The sequence below is a fragment of the Acanthochromis polyacanthus genome, chromosome 13, assembly GCF_021347895.1.
Source record: "Acanthochromis polyacanthus isolate Apoly-LR-REF ecotype Palm Island chromosome 13, KAUST_Apoly_ChrSc, whole genome shotgun sequence".
Taxonomy (NCBI): Eukaryota; Metazoa; Chordata; class Actinopteri; family Pomacentridae; genus Acanthochromis; species Acanthochromis polyacanthus.
This window is the reverse complement of record NC_067125.1, coordinates 12,826,172-12,842,044: the sequence shown is the minus strand read 5'-3', so window position 1 is coordinate 12,842,044 and position 15,873 is coordinate 12,826,172. Positions and strand designations below refer to the sequence as shown.

At 41.4% G+C, this 15,873-nt stretch overlaps 2 protein-coding genes and 1 long non-coding RNA gene across 4 annotated transcripts in view; 1 reads left to right on the top strand and 2 right to left on the bottom strand.

Annotated features, from left to right (window-relative positions):
• Positions 1–8,412, top strand: part of LOC127536848 (uncharacterized) — a 24,278-nt gene extending 15,866 nt beyond the window's left edge. Inside the window, exon 2 of the long non-coding RNA XR_007946048.1 lies at positions 8,382–8,412. This is a non-coding gene — a long non-coding RNA (uncharacterized LOC127536848). The remainder of the gene's footprint in view (positions 1–8,381) is intronic.
• Positions 1–15,873, bottom strand: part of LOC110964584 (sodium- and chloride-dependent GABA transporter 2-like) — a 51,335-nt gene that overhangs the window by 18,651 nt on the left and 16,811 nt on the right. The gene's annotated exons all lie outside the window — the stretch shown is intronic.
• Positions 6,958–15,873, bottom strand: LOC110964589 (sodium- and chloride-dependent GABA transporter 3-like). Of its 2 annotated transcripts, XM_051958182.1 has the most exons (14): positions 15,519–15,873; positions 13,148–13,282; positions 12,599–12,739; positions 12,293–12,380; positions 12,049–12,181; positions 11,842–11,976; positions 11,667–11,770; positions 11,373–11,497; positions 9,150–9,262; positions 8,920–9,057; positions 8,624–8,726; positions 8,263–8,363; positions 7,999–8,169; positions 6,958–7,442 (listed from the first exon to the last, which is right to left on the bottom strand). In XM_051958182.1, exons 1-14 carry the CDS (start codon positions 15,715–15,717, stop codon positions 7,353–7,355), a joined length of 1,776 nt encoding a protein of 591 aa, XP_051814142.1. In that variant the 5' UTR covers positions 15,718–15,873; the 3' UTR covers positions 6,958–7,352. The 2 variants fall into 2 exon arrangements, with proteins under 2 accessions (XP_051814142.1, XP_051814143.1); XM_051958183.1 differs by lacking the exons at positions 6,958–7,442; positions 7,999–8,169 and having other exon boundaries at positions 8,257–8,363; positions 8,620–8,726; positions 15,519–15,869.

Below are 15,873 nucleotides of genomic sequence, written 5' to 3'. Positions count from 1 at the left end.
GGATAGTGTACTATACCCTCGGCCAGTGGGCATAACTTCCTCCAGCAGGTAATGGCGCCCTCCTGAGTGTACTGGCCTATGGTTGTCTCTAACAGGGATAGCGGTATGCCACAGGTCACCACAAACACCAGGTATGGCACCAAGAATGCGCCTAAATTTTCAAATCACACAAAATTGCATACTTGAACAATTCTGAGTAAAGAAACATAGATGTTATTTGCATTGCATGGGTGTTTGTTGCATTTCTGACAAGTCAACAGAAGCTTCATTGCATGAACACAATAGTTTAGGATTATGGTGCTGCAAAACTACTTGGAAATATGATTTTACTATAGCCCAATTCGTCTACCTCACCAGCCCCTTCCATCATGGAAGCCAAGGCCCTGGTGTCCTGCCTCCTGGCTTTTGTCTCCTCAGCACCTGAGCCAGCATCTCACCCGTTCCTGAGCTTGTTCCTGTGTCAGGTGAAGACCAACGTCTTGTCTGTTCCCTCATCCATTCTAGACGATGCCTCCTCTGTTCCCAAGTCTGTTCTGGCAGCCATTTCTTTTGTTCCTGAGTGTGTGAAGGCCCCCATCTCTTTTGTTCTTGTGTCTGGAACACGACCATCTGTCCTGTTTTAGGGTGTGCCTGAGTCAATCAACGTCAAGCCCAGACCCTGACAGCTGACCAAATAAGTGTTTCTCAGTCCCTTTATAAGCCAGATAAAATAACTGTTCCTGAGGCACCTGACATCCTTTCTCTTTGGTCAGATTCACCTGCTCCCCTGCTCCTTGGTCTGAGTTACTTGAAGTCTACCCTCTGTCTGAGTTGGTCCCCCCAGCAGACACCCAGCCTTAGCAGCTTGTGGGCCCTGCCTGTTGGGATCCATCAGTATCTGACTCACCCATCTCTGAAGTCTTTCACTGCTGGCCTCCAGCTCAGCCTCAAGCGGGGTCCTTTCCATGCTGTTGGCCTACTCTGCCTGTTCTCCAGAGGGCCTCTGTCTTTGCCCCACCTTTCTGAGGGGCACCACCTTTGCTTCTAGTCCAATCCCCAGCCTCCTAAAAGGTTTTGTCTCCACTGCTGAGCTCCTGCCCATCCATCTGCCTGCTTTTTGACCTTCAAGTTGTCCACTTCTTTGTCCCACTTATCTGTCTGCATTTCTGCTGGAAAATTTTCACTCTTTAGTTTAATTTTAACCCTATGCAATGTGATTTGCTAGGTCATGCGTTTGTTTATTTTGTTAGTTGTGCATACTGCAGCTGTTCATTCCGATTCCTCTTCATGATTTTCGGATTTTATTTCTTTGGATAACTTTAATTATTGTGTTATGCATTCCTGTATCAGCAGCTGCTTTTTGTTTGTTCACATATTAAACTTTAGTACGTGTCTTTATCAAAACTTGTGTGTTTTTGTCTGCTTGTCATGTGTCTGTGGACTTGGATTCTTCCCTGATCTCCCTGAAATAGACGACAACCAGATTTGCACAAAGGCTCATGTTTTAAAAACTGATTAATCCCCCTGAGGAGACTGTGAACCTTGAGATACATTTTGTGAATGATTATAAACTGATGAGTCATTTCGAAGGTTTTGATGATCGCCTCAACCAGAAGTGCTTCTCTCTGAAAATTGAGCAGCTTTGGACTTTGGACTGTTGCCGGAACGACAAAATTCTCTGAACCAAAAGTGTAGTTGCTAATTGTTGAAGCAATTCTAGATAAGAACAAAAAAATGAGGACATCACCTCCAGTTATATAAAAGATCTATTATTTTATGAAATGTTAAACTGAAATAATAAAAAATAAAGACGTTTCTATTGTGCATGGGTTTCAGCTTTGTTTAAAATGCGTAGTCCGTAATTCTGGAGAAAAACTGATGATATATAACTTACTTGCATAGCCAGATAGCATATTTAGATTATGCCAGATTCACTGCTCCTTTTCTCCAGACAATCACAACTGTAAGCGAATATTCAGTGACAAATACACAATTATCTTGGCACATTGCTTGCCTGCTGTGGTTCCTTGGTTTGTTAGTAAGCCACAGTCAACATCAAGCTGTACTTCTTGGCAACTTTTAACACAAATGTCTTTTTTTTCAGTCAGGTGAAGGGAAAAGACTTAAGTTGCATCTGTTTAATTCATTTACAATGATCGAGTTTGTAGGATTCAGCCATGTGACCTATAAACAAAGTCCTGTAGCATAGGAGTTTAAAAATAGCTGCATTAAATAAATTCACCAAAATTTGAATTAATTCAACATAAGCGTGTTGTGAGCATCATGTTTGCTTACCGCCTCCATTTTTGTAGCAGAGGTAAGGAAACCTCCACACGTTACCCAGGCCGACGATGTTCCCTGCAACAGCCAGGAGAAACTCCGCCTTACTTCCCCAGTGTCCTCTCTCCTCCACCTCGGCCTGCATGTCTTTTTGAGCACACTTTCTGTTCAATTTACCCAAATGTTCAGACTGAAACCGATGTTACTTTTGTCATGTCATGCTTAGCAGACTGGTTTTCTGTGCCTTACTACTAATTCTGTGTCATGTAATGAGCAACTGTCACAGCAGTTAATGAGTTTAGTGGAAATGTGAATTATCTCCAGACTGACAATGAATTCAAATTTGAAATGAGCAACTGATCAGGAAAGGCATTCATTGTTTCCAGAGTTGGAATGGATTCAATATAAGTACGGAAATCTAAAGCATTTCTTTTCATATTGATGAGTTCCTTAAAATGCATCAGAGTTATCTCAAGAAATACTATTTAGGAATGCTACAGCACTAAATCACAACCGACCTGTCTTCTCTGAACCACGTCTATCAGTCTGTGATTTTATGGCCTTGATAATTTTACACTGAAGGTCTTTGGACACATGAATGCACATCATTTCCTACAAACTTTAAATTATTAGACTACATTGTTGTTGTATCTCTTAACCAACCTCTGTGTTGTCTCTCTTGTCTCGATTAGTGGACGTGTGTGGTGGTAAGCAGTAATTATCAAGGCAGGGGGCTGATATGTAACACAGAATGTAGTATTACCTTCCATACATAAAGTCATTCATGTTCTGGTTTTGGGCCACTATCCAGCAACAGTCCAACCACTACCTGAATATTGTCATGACCTGGGAAGATAGCCCTGAGACCGCTGTGATGCAACACACCTCTGCTCTAGTGGTAAGAAAGCATGATGATGGCATCTCTGCACTCTCAGCAGCTTGTGGCCTGTTGTGTCACAGCAGTTTCATGGCTACCCAGTGGACAGAAGATATATATTTTTAAATATTATCTGTGGTTTTAATGTTTTTTTTCTTGATTATTTAAACCTAGTGTTACAGGGATTGTGTAAAATATCTGTGAAAGTTGTTGGAAATCCAACAATAATTCAGATTTAATTCTGCAATGTTCCAGAACAGGATGGGTTTTTTTTAAGGAAAATATAATTCAGCTGTAGAGATAAGAAAATCTTTTACTATCTGCCCCTTTACTTAAAACAGACACACGATAGAAATAGATGGATGATCTGGGAATTTCAATTACCAAACAGCCATCCATCCATCCGTTATCTAAACATTGATTAATCCTCATTAGTGTCGCAAAGGGCTGGAATCTATCAGCTGACTTCGGGTTCATTTCTGATGGATAAGTCCTGATAAGTCTGCAGCGGTCAGTTTGTAGTAAGATCGCAACTGTGATCATCAGCAGGCAGCTGACGTAGTGTTCACTTGTTGTCATGGTTACAGTGACGTCGTGCCGCTATCTCACAATGATACAGAAATCTTTAACAAATCCATGGATCCAGACAAAAAGCTGCATCACTGATAAAGTCTAATCACTTGGTTCTTGTGTCATTTCTGACCTTTACTGAAAATTTCATCCAACTCCGTTTGTCCGTTTTTTGAGTAATTTTGTGCACAGACAGACAGACAAACATTGGCGGTGTAATAAAATGGAGCAGCTGTCAGGCAAAAGCCTGTCTGAATAAAAACGATGCCACCCCGACACCAAGCCTGACCTCCTCAGTGCCCCTCAAACTCAGTTTAGTCTGAAGGAATAATGGCCGGCTTTTGATCATTCATGGCAAAGCGCAACAAAAAAATAAAAATACCAAAACCGCCAAAACCGGCGCCAGCTCTCGCACGATTTCGCGAGCTATCGCGCAATTTTGGAACGAGATTTGCTTTCTAGCAAACTCAAAAGGTTTTCTTGCCTCCTTTAACTCAGTCTCCTGTGAATGTTACACCTCCAGTATAATAACAGATCGGAGCTGTCAGAAATACTCTGTAAGCAGTGTCATGGATTTAGAAAGAGATCCAGGTAAACTAAACCCAACTAAGAAATATCAGCTTCCAATAAGTCGCATAAAGTTCACTGCAGATCATTTATCCAGACCTACCTACCTCCAAATCTATTTATTAATGAATACGCTACATGTCTTCATCAGTTATTTATTAACCCTTATGTACCTTAGGGGGTCACTGTTGATCTTTTTCTTGTTATGGCCCTTCCTTCTGGAGGTTGGTGGGAACTAGAGGTTCTTATGGGGGTTGATCTCGACCCCAGCCCCCGTTATATAATTTGCACTAGGTGTTGAGTCAGACGAGTCTGAGTCTGAGACCCCGTCCACACGAAGACGAAACTCTGAACAGTTTCAAAAACAATCGCCGTAAAGACGAAGGCGTCTCAGAAATTGTGTGCGTCTACACGAATGCACTCAATACGCATTGAAACGCTATAAAACACATGCCAGACCTCTAGGGGCGCTGTAACGATATGACGGAAACAAGCGCAAACAGAAGAAAAAAACTGTGTGTGCATGCACTTGCGGCAAAAGTTGTAAACAGAGAGCTTCATCAGAACATTTGCTACACTGTACACCGCCATTGTTGTAGTCGTGGCCGCGTGTGGCGCATGCGTGTCAATGAAGATACGAAACTATGACGCCCGTACACATGGAGCTGCGTAAACGGCGTTTCAAAATCTTTCCACTCTGGAACCCGTTTTCAAAAATGATCGTTTACAGACCCCAAAAACGCCGTCTTCGTGTGGATGATACGCAGATTTGGCAAGAAACTTATGCGTTTAGACCTCATTTCATCTTCGTGTGGACGGGGCTTGAGTCTCTAGCTGGCACGAAGTGAAAAAGTTGTCGCATGTCACGGTCCTACCCGAGCCCAGCCCCCGCATCAGGTCCATGACGATGCGACAAGCTAGGTTCTTCTCCGGTGGACCTCGTTTGTCAGATTTTCCCAGGTACATTTGCATCTATCATGCGTAGCTGCACGTGTAGACGTTGGACAGAATGAGCGAGCCCAGGTACGCGTGAAACCACATCCTGTCCATCCTTCTCCATCCATCTGGGGCTCGCTCTGTTCCTTCCACCTTGAGATTGGTCATTTTGATCACCGTGTCCTGGATGTCCGGGTGGATGAACCCCAGGAATGTGGAGACTATGTCTTTGGCCGCATCTTTGGCGAAGGCCGTGGGTCCCGGAGCCAGGTGTCGCTTGTCCTTGTGGAGATCATCTCCGACCGCGGGCTCCACTTCATGTTGGAAGTGTGGAGGACCTTTTGTGTCACTCTTGGGGCGACCATCAACCTCACTTCTGAATTTCATCAGAAATCAAACGGCCAGATAGAACGGACAAATCAGTCACTGGAGACCTTCTTATGGCAGATGACCTTGGAGAATCCCTGAGCCTCCTTCCCTGGACGGAGTGTGCCCACAATTCTATGACTAATGCTTCCTCTGGACTCTCCCCCTTTCAGTGCTCTTCGGGCTATCAGCCTCCCCAGTATCCCTCACAGGAGCAGGAAATCTCTGTTCCTTTTGTTCAGACCTTCATTAAGAGAAACGAGAAGTTGTGGAAGCAGGCACGCGCCTCTCTACTACGTTCTTCTCAGAGGATGAAGCGACAGGCCACTCATCACCATATTTCTACCTCTGTGTCCTCCTCTGGCCAAAGGGTGTGGCTCTGGACCAAGGATTTACCCCTCAAGGTAGAGTCTAAGAAATTGGTTCGACATTTTATTGAACCTTTTGTCATTGAGCAGGTGATAAACCCCAGTCCTGTCTGCCTTAAAATTACCCACAACCATGAGGATTCATCCAACGTTCCACATCTCCCAACTCAAACCTGTGAAAGAAAGTACACAACCAGGTACAGTCAGGATTGAGGAGAGAGCCAGTAGCCAGCCCAACACATAGGCCTAGTCCAGCCATTAAACATCAGACGCTGGTACTCAATTAAAGAATATTTGAAAGAACTCTGAGAAAATAAAAATAAATGGCTTTGTAATTGGTTTGTCAGTGAAATATATATAGTATATGTATGTATGTATGTATTTCCACTGGTGACACTAACAGACCACAAGCTGCTGAGAGTGCAGAGATGCCATCATCTTGCCTTCTTATCATCAGAACAGTGGTGTGTTGACATCCATAATTTTAAAAAAAATTGATAATATATGTGGTTTTATGTATTTTTCATGATTATTTAAACCTAGTGTTACTGGGATTGAGCAAAATACCTGTGAAAGTTGTTGTAAATCCAACAATCACTCAAGTTTAATTCTGCAATTCACCAGGAAAATATATGGTTTTTAAAGAAAATATAATTCAGCTGTAGGGATAAAAATTAAAACATATTTACAAACATTATTAAAATAAATTGTCATTTTATAATCATCTAAAGACAGCTGTAAATTGGCCACTTCCATTTTTTCTCATTTTTGTTTCTATTTTCTTTAACTGAAAAATCTTATGTTGATAAGATATGTTTAGTTTGTTCTCAGTCATTCCAGTTTTACATCACTTATATTTCTTATTGCCCCTTGAATATATTGGTTTTATGTGGCTCATATGAAGTACAAGTTGCATAGCTTTACAGTTCTTGGACACCGTTGTTTTTAGAATATGATGTGTCAGGTTTCTATGTCCAAATCTGACTAAAGATTCTCTTTCAATGACAGAGGCGGTTAGAGTTGTTGATCCTTTTATGATTAAAAAAAAGCAAAAGCATTTGAACATTTTATTAGCAATATTGTTTGGTAAAATGTAATTTCTTACAGAAATCTGATTCACACTAAACAATGTATTTCCTTGAATTAAAATATAAAATTTTTTTGGATAAGTAATTTTGAAATTTGTGAAAGGCATACAGTTTGGATTATATTTAACAAACTGATTTACAAAGCGGAACAATACTTATAATTTTCTTTCTCGGTAAAACAAAAAACAATTTAAAAAAAAAGATGACAAACACAGTTCTACAGTCAGTAGTCCAGTGAGTCTCTATTTTCCGGGAACATGGGAGGGTCAAAGCTGCTTGGATCACCATTCCCCAGTGCAGTGATATTTTTTCTTTACAAGTTTAGGATCCATCGCCTAGTAAACTGTCATTCCTTTCCTGCTGTTGGGTCGGTAAGTTTTCAAGTACAGGCTGGCACAAGTGATGAAACCGCTGTGAAGTAGAGAGAAATATTCAGTGAAAGTTCCCAGCAAAAGGGTAGAACAGTAGTTGTAACATATGAGTTAAATGCATTGCTCCAGTTTGAAAACAGCGTTAATGCTGCTAATGAACACCAGAAGAAGAACGTAGTTTGTACTCTGGAAACATGCTCATGTGACTTTCAAATAAATGAAGGACTTCTCTCCTACATAATCAGAATAGTAATTCTAAAGCTACAACTGGATTTGAGAGTTAACTTGTTTATCAAATCTTTTTGACATTTCATACTAAGCTACACTCACTGTTCAAAGACATTGTGAAGCACCTTAATTGACCTTTGATTTTAATTTTATTAAAACACTGTGAACATGAGACTCTACTCATCTTAAGTTGGATTATTGTGTATTTTTTGAAAATGTTTAAAGGGTCCAGTAGTTATGTTCCTGTCCATGTAAAAGTTTGGATTTTCAAATTACAAATTGACATATTCTAACATTATATTTGACACATACACCTTGTCTTCCTCTTTCATTTGTTGCTTTAATAATCAGTTACACAGTTGTCCCACCTGTTTGAGAGTTCCAGTCCCAGTGATCAACTTATACAGTGCACATCCAGGCACAAGCAGGATTGAGGAGAGGGCCAGTAGCCAACCCAACACATATGCCCAATCTGGGTACACGTACCAGCGATTAAAGGTCAGAGGCTGGTACTCAATTAAAGAACATAAAAAAGATCCCTAAGAAAACAAAAATAGATGGTTCAGTCTCTGGAGTCTGATTCTGATCTAATGACTGCATTATAGCACTGAAACACAGAAAGCCTGTCTCACCAGTGAGACCAACGGTGTGAGGTAGAGCCAGCAGATTTTGAAAAATGGGTTGGCCTTCACCCCTGTCATGTCCTTTATGATGTCATACAACCGATCTGCCCCTTGATGGGAGAAACAAGATCAGTTAAACAGGATTAGTTGATCAGATCAGACCATGTTTGTGAATCACTTGGTATGAGGACTTTGCATATGCTTTCCACCTAAAGGTGGAAGTAACCTGTTACTTGTCATGAGAAGTACTACTCAGACTGCAAAACAGTAACAGGGAGGGGTTGGTTTTCAGGTAACCCTGACAGATTTAGCTCTCTGCAAAACATATCATGGTAAAAAGTAAATAGTGTTTTACAGACAGCATACCTACCAAATATCCATCCCAGTGCCAGCGTTTCAAACACACAGAGAAAGAGGAGGCAGGCTCCATTGCAAGCGTAGTAGTCCATCATCTGGAACACATACATCCCTCCCTAGGGATAACAATCAAGATATCAATATGATATGCATTTATTTCCTTCCTCAAATGTATGAAGGCCCTTTCAGCTGAACATTCCTTTGTATGTTGCAATGAGGAAAAAATGCATTATGAATACTATCTTTAACAGGAATACATACCAATATTGGCGTGATGAGAAAATGTGTAATAGAACATTAAATACTGACTTCAGTGATCATGACAAGCTGACAGAAGAAGCATATTAAGCAGAAAATGACGAGGAACTTCTCCCGTCGGCCTGCCCTGCGCATAACTTTAGGAAACAGATCAATGACAGACGTCATCACCACCTCCATGACAACAAACTGTACAGTGAACGGACAAATGAGAAGAAATCAGTTTTCTAAATATAAATTAAATCTTTCAACAAAAGAATGCTTTGACAAATGCATCTTACTTGTGTGTCCAAACCCAAGAGAATGAGCATGACAAAGAAACAGATGGACCACAGTTGAGGCAGAGGCATCATGGCTACAGCCTGAGGATAAGCAATAAACGCCAAGCCTGGACCTGGAAAACAACATCAGAATGATGGTTGACTGCATGTTCTCCTTCTACTAGCTGTGCTTGCCTTTTAGACAATTTGGAAACAATAGCCTTTGCTTGTAAGAGCAAAGAACTGTGCTACAGCAATTTAACAATGGGAGTTTGTCAGTTAAATGAGGAAAGACAATATTGAATGATGGGAATGCGTATTAGATGTAAGGATGAGGATGGATGAGGAGGTTGTCTGGGTGGCTGATCTGGTGAGACATTATGGGATGTCATAAGCTTGGGAGAAGAACACTAATGGATGAAGTTGGAGTGAATTCAGAGCACCGTCAGAAACTAAAAAAGGCCAGCATATACTTTATAGCATAGGGTGTCCACTTGATAAACCAGAGGATACCCTCACTCACTTTAACATCCCAGTCTTAGGTGTCTGATGTATGCAAGAAGGGATTATCAACATATAGTCCTACACAATAGATCACTGACTGAGAGGGAACAGTAGCATGAACATCATTAAGGATGCAGTGATTGAGAACATCTGATGTGAGGAGTGAATGCTTTGCTATGTGGACAGGTACTTGTTTTTGAAAACCTTTAGGAAGCACTGGCACCTTGGAATGAGAGATGGATGCTTGGTTGTTTGTCTCTCTGTGTTGCCCTGTGATGGACTGGCGACTTGTTCTGGGTGTATCCTGCATTTGCCCTCAGTCAACAGACACCCCCCAAAAGCCCCCTCCGACCCTACAGAGTATAAAGCAATGTATAGATTATGGGTGGATAACTGTTTAGATTGTAAAATGACATGTCTACTGAGGGAAAATGCAGTTGGTAGTTGACATGATATGACTTGAAACAGTCCTAGCCTGTTTTGTAGGTTGAGAGTGTGAGTGGAACTAGTTGAATATGGTGGCTGAAAATGGGGGAGCTGTAGTCATATGAATGTGTGATTTGGGGGCCAAGAGTCTGAATTTGTGAAACAAAAAGAAGGACAAAAAGTAAATGATGTGGTTACGATGCATGGACATGTAAGTTGTTTGGTGGAGGAAGTGGTGGTGAGATTAATGTAAGCCTGCACAGGATGAGCTTGTGCTTGTGATTTGTTCATGATCTGTTTACGAAGTCTGAGTAGATGAGCATGGACTTCCTGTACCATTTATGCCCACAGAAAATGGAAGTTTTGATGATGAGGTACAACTCAAGGAATGTAGACAAGGGGAAACTGGACTGAAAGTTGAGGGAAGCTAAACTCTGAGGGCCATTTGGAAGTGAAAAATCAAATCTGTGTAAAGATGAAAGTCCTCAGGTTTGATGATATAGTGAAGATAGAAGAAGGAAAGGCGTCTCCAGAAAAACAGAAAATCCTCCCAGAAACACATTTCCAATTTTCATGTATTAGCTAATGAGACCTTATTAGGGAGAGGAAGGATGGCTGCTGCTTTTGCCAGAAGGTTGAAGATGATTGATTGGAGGTTAGGACGGAGGGAGTGATGACAAGGAAATCATCAAGAAGATGATCAATGTACAGATGTCTGTGGGTTGTTGTTGAGGATCCAACAAAAAGCTTCAGAAAGAGAGTTGAAGATCTCAGGGCTGCTCATGCAGCTGAATGTCAGACAATGTAATAAGCTTTTTTGCAGAAAACACTGAAGAAATGGAAGCTGTCAGGACCAACAGACAAGACTTTGAAAGCTCTGGTAATGTCTGCTTTGGAGAGCCAAGCAACATGTCATGCCAAATGGATCCAAAATCCGATCCAAACTAAATACAATCCAAAATTCCAGGTTAGATAAGCTTTCGAGAAGCCCTGGTGGCCCCAGGTAATGTTCTGTAGATCTTCCTCTTCACTGTCCATGTCACACAGAACACTTCTGTGATCCTCTCTAGTTATACTTCTATACTGTGTTGTTGTTCTCTAACACATAATATTCCTTCAAGATTCTTGGTTTTACAAGAGACCAATGAAAAGAAATACTTCAAACAGCTAACGGGTCTTGTCTGAAAAATTAAGTTTCCCCAGTTTTACTACTGTATCATGAAGTGTAACAAGTTGGTAGAAAATAGTCAAATTCCACAACACTGTCTGCAGGAAGATGAAATTTTATGTTTCTGAATATCTCTGAATCTATACCTGACTCTGCCACCTCTGCAATGGGAACGCCCTGCTCATGAGCCATGAATCCAAGCACTGAGAAGACTGCAAATCCAGCTACAACACTGGTACCACTGTTCAGCAAACACAGCCACAGACAGTCCCTGTAAAATATGGAAACACAGAGAGTACTCTTTCATTTCATAGCATGTGTCTGAAATATTTTTAATATGATGTTGCTTGACTCTTATCTTGCACCTGTCAGAAACGTTGATGGTTTTCTGAGTCCTAAAACTAAACATTAAGCCCAATCACTCATAGACAAGTACTGACCTGTAGCAATTGTTGTTGCGCTTGTTGTAGCTTCCCAGCACAATTAGGGATCCGCAAACGACACTGTACGAGAAGAAGATCTGAGACCCAGCCTCCATCCACACCTGTTCCCACAGCAGCAGTCAGTACATTTGTCCACCTGCTCTCTGCACTGTTAAAACCATCAGACATTTACCTGAGGGTCTGTGAGTCGTGAGGGTTCAGGCAGAAGATAAAACTTCACTCCTTGTAGTGCACCAGGAAGAGTGAGTCCACGAATCAGGAGAATCAGCAGCATCACATAGGGGAAGGTAGCAGTGAAATACACCGCCTTGAAAAGGAAAATCATTTCAGATTGTCCTGTGTAATCATTCAAACTAGTTTTTATTGTCTCTATAAATACCTTCCCTGTAGACTTGACCCCTTTCCAGATACAAAAGTAACAGATGATCCACATAGCAATTGCACACAACAGCACCTCCCACCTGATGCTGCCGATCTCCTCAATGCCCCCTGAGATAGCCAGCACACGTCGTCTGGAAGTAAAAAGATGAACAGCTTTGTTTAGCATTAAATGTCAATCAAATACTAACTTTAAATGTGTATTATAGTCTTGAGGTTTCATTTATTCATCTATGCAGACATACTCCCAGAATTCTATGGCTGCAGAGGTTGAATTGGTCTGATTTGTCCACCGTATGCTGGCATTTTTTGTTGAATAATCTACACAGTCATCTAGAAGGATGGAGGGAAGAAATAAAAAAAAAAGAACAATTGTCAGAGTTTTTATCGACATTTTTGCCATGTTGGTGACCGTGCTGTAAAACCTGTATGTTTTTATGCAGAATCAACCATTGGACTGGAGGCATTATGTTCTGTAGTTAAGTTCTATGTTAGTTTTAACGTTTGTTTGACCTCAATGCATCAGACAGTGAAACAATCTTTGCATTTACCTGTGTTCCAGTAGTTGTTGCAGCTGGCCCAGGGGAGCTGGGAGCTGAAGGAGAACACGAGGTAGAGCAACGCCCAGGCCAGAATAATAAGGTATGTCATACAACCGTAGAGGATGATCAGCTGCCCTCCATAGCCAATACCTGCAGGGCCAGATTTGATATTTTCTGTTATAGACAAACCTCCATTTACCTATTACCCAAACTGTTTGTTGTATGGAACCACAGGAATCTGACTGACCAGCTCTGCTACTAGAACTGTTTAGTCACTGAGGAAAAGACTTTAAAGATAACAAGACGTGAAACAAAAGCAAATTAAACAGCTAACTAATAATGCTTAGAAATATTTAAAAGTTACTTGATTTTACAAGTGAATGTGTTTCAGACTGGACACTTTGATAGGTTTAACCATTTATGTCAGAATGACATGCATTTGTGTTTGACGATGACTGTGTTATAGAGAGATCTTTCTGAAGCTTTGTGTGATGCATGCAGTATATGATTTTATTTTTCATACTCTGCTACAATAAAGTCTTGAACAGTGCACTGTACCTTCTGCCAGTGGGCATAATTTCCTCCAGCATGTGATGCTGCCCTCCTGAGTGTACTGGCCCATGGTCGTCTCCAGCAGGAACAGGGGTACCCCACAGGTCACCACAAATACCAGATATGGCACCAAGAACGCACCTGAACTTACACAGTACACAAAATACACAGTGTTGCATACCTGTGCTGCATTTTCTATGTAACAAATACACTACAGTATGAGTAAATAAATATGGATGATATTTGCATCATATAGGTGTTTATTGATTTTTCTTGACAAATCAGTAGAGGTTCATTGCATTAACACAATAGTTTATGGTTTTGGTACGTCAAGACAAAAATGAATTAAATTTACATCATCAAATAAATGAAAATCCACTACGTTAGTTGTTCTGAATGAAGGTCGTCTCAACATGTGTCCTGTACTTTTCTTCAACTGGACTGCAGCACACTTGAGCTTCCTGGAGCACCCAAATTTGGAATATCTTCAAAAAACACAGACAGAGCTGTACATGGTCATGTTTTTGAGTTTCAATTTCTGGTCTTGTTTTGTAAGCCTGTTCCCTCTGTGTTTTTCCTGTTCACATATCTCTTGTACTTCCCTGTTTGTGTCTGTCTGTGTTGGTCTGTGTATGTTTCATATCCCACTTCAGTTACTTCTTGCTCTATTTTCAAGTTAGTAACTTTGTGTACCTATGTGCTTGTACTTTCACCTAGTCTCATCTGCTGCCTTGCCTCTGGACTTATATGTCTCCAGCACCTGAGTTAAACAACATCTTACCTATTCCTGACCCTGTTCCTGCACCAGATGATGCCTTACTTGATCCAACATCTTTTCTTGAGTCAGCCTTGTTTGTTACCTCATTTGTTCTGGCAGATGTCTCCTTTGTTCCTGAGTCTAGCTATTCGTACTTTGTTCCCGTGTCTGGGACCATCTCCACCAAGGTACCAAGGTCCCGGCCACAGGCAGCTGACACAAAGACTGTTTCTGAGTCTGCTGACATCTGCTCTATTTCTGAGTGTTTTTCTGAGACCCCTGACGTACCTCCTCTTGACGCAGTCACCTGCACCCGTGCTCCTGGATTGCATTTATTTGAAATCTCCTTTGTTCCAGAGTTGGTCCTCCCAGCAGACACCCGGGCTGACAAGCTCGTGGGCCCCGTCTGCTGCAATCTGTTAGCATCTGTCTGACCCAACTCTGAAGTCCCACTTTAACTGGCCTCCAGCCGAGCTTCCAGAAGGGTACACCTGTGTGTCGTTCTCCTGCCCATCCTCCCAGATGGTTCTGCTTTGCCATCAGTCCCCTGCCCAGCCTCTAGAGAGGTTTTGTCTTCACTGCTGGGCTCCTGCCTATCCATGCAACCCTTTTTGATCTTCAGGCTGTATAATTCTTTGTCCCACTTGTCTGCCTGCCCTTCTACTGAAAAATGTTGTCTCTCTAGTTAAACTTTATCCTAACCCTGTCAGTTGCCAGTTTATCCATTTGTCTACCTTGTTCTCCTGACAGCCATTATTTCCATTATATCTGTTCAGCCCACTGTCTTTGTCACGCCCCCTTCTGCTTCAGTTGACTGGCTCGTTTGTCTAATGACGAGCGGCTGTGCTTACCAGCACTGTATTTATTTATTGGCTTATGTATTCCTGGATCAGCAGCTGTCTTGTGTTTGTTCACTTGTTAACCTTCAGTGAGCTTCTTTATCAAAGCTTTTGTGTTTTTGCCTGCTTGCCATGTGTGTGTGCATTTGGATTCTTCCTTGAACTCCCTGACATAGACGACAACCAGATTTATACAAAGGTTGTATGTTTTAAGAACTGATTAATCCCACCAAGGAGAGTGTGAACCTTGGGATAAATTTTGTGAACGATTAGAAACTGACGAGTCATTCAGAAGATTCTGATGATCGCTTCACCTTGAAGTGCATCTCTGTAAATCGAGCAGCTTCAGACTTTGGACTGCTGTCTGGACAACCAGAAAGTCTGAACACACCATGTATTTGCTAATTGTTGAATTTGTGTCCAGTCTCTACTCCAGTTTCTAAATCATGATGTTTCTGTTTTACTGACTTGAGCAAGTAATTTGAGGACATCACTGCAATTGAGATTACATATCTCGTCACTAAGTAACTTATCAATCACATTTATTTGAAAAGTTAAAATCAATTAAACATGTTTTTATTGTGTGAATGCGCCTCAGCTTAGTCAATTTCAAATATGAAGTTTGTAATTTTGGAAAGATTGTCGATATTTGGCTACTTGGTAGCATGTTCCACATTTAAATCCATCCCTAAATAAAACAACAACGAAAACATTGCATTAAATATACTCAGCAAAACTGCAAATTCAACACAAGCATGCAGTGAGCATCACGTTTGCTTACCTCCTCCATTTTTGTAGCAGAGGTAAGGAAACCTCCACACATTGCCCAGGCCAACGACATTCCCAGCAACAGCCAGGAGAAATTCCACTTTACTTCCCCAGTGTCCTCTCTCCTCCATCATGTCTTTTTGAGCACACTTTCTGTTCAACACGTCTGAAAGTTTGAAGCTGATGTTTCCCTGTCCTCTTACACTTACCATACAGTTTTTGTGTCTGTGTCATGTAATGAGCAACTGGCCAAGCAGTTAATCATCCATCATCCTTATCTATACACCGCTTTATTCTGTCGAGTCACTGGGGAGTTGGATTCTATCCTGGTGGATTTCGGGTGACGACAGGGTACATACTGGAAATGT

Coding starts and splice junctions, on each gene's coding strand:
- LOC110964589 (XM_051958182.1), bottom strand. CDS start 15,717: ATGGTAAGTGTAAGAGGACAGGGAAACATCAGCTTCAAACTTTCAGAC. Junction 11,977..12,048: donor GGGTCAAGTCTACAGGGAAG/GTATTTATAGAG, acceptor TTCCTTTTCAAG/GCGGTGTATTTCACTGCTAC. Junction 11,498..11,666: donor CGCAACAACAATTGCTACAG/GTCAGTACTTGT, acceptor CATATTTTACAG/GGACTGTCTGTGGCTGTGTT.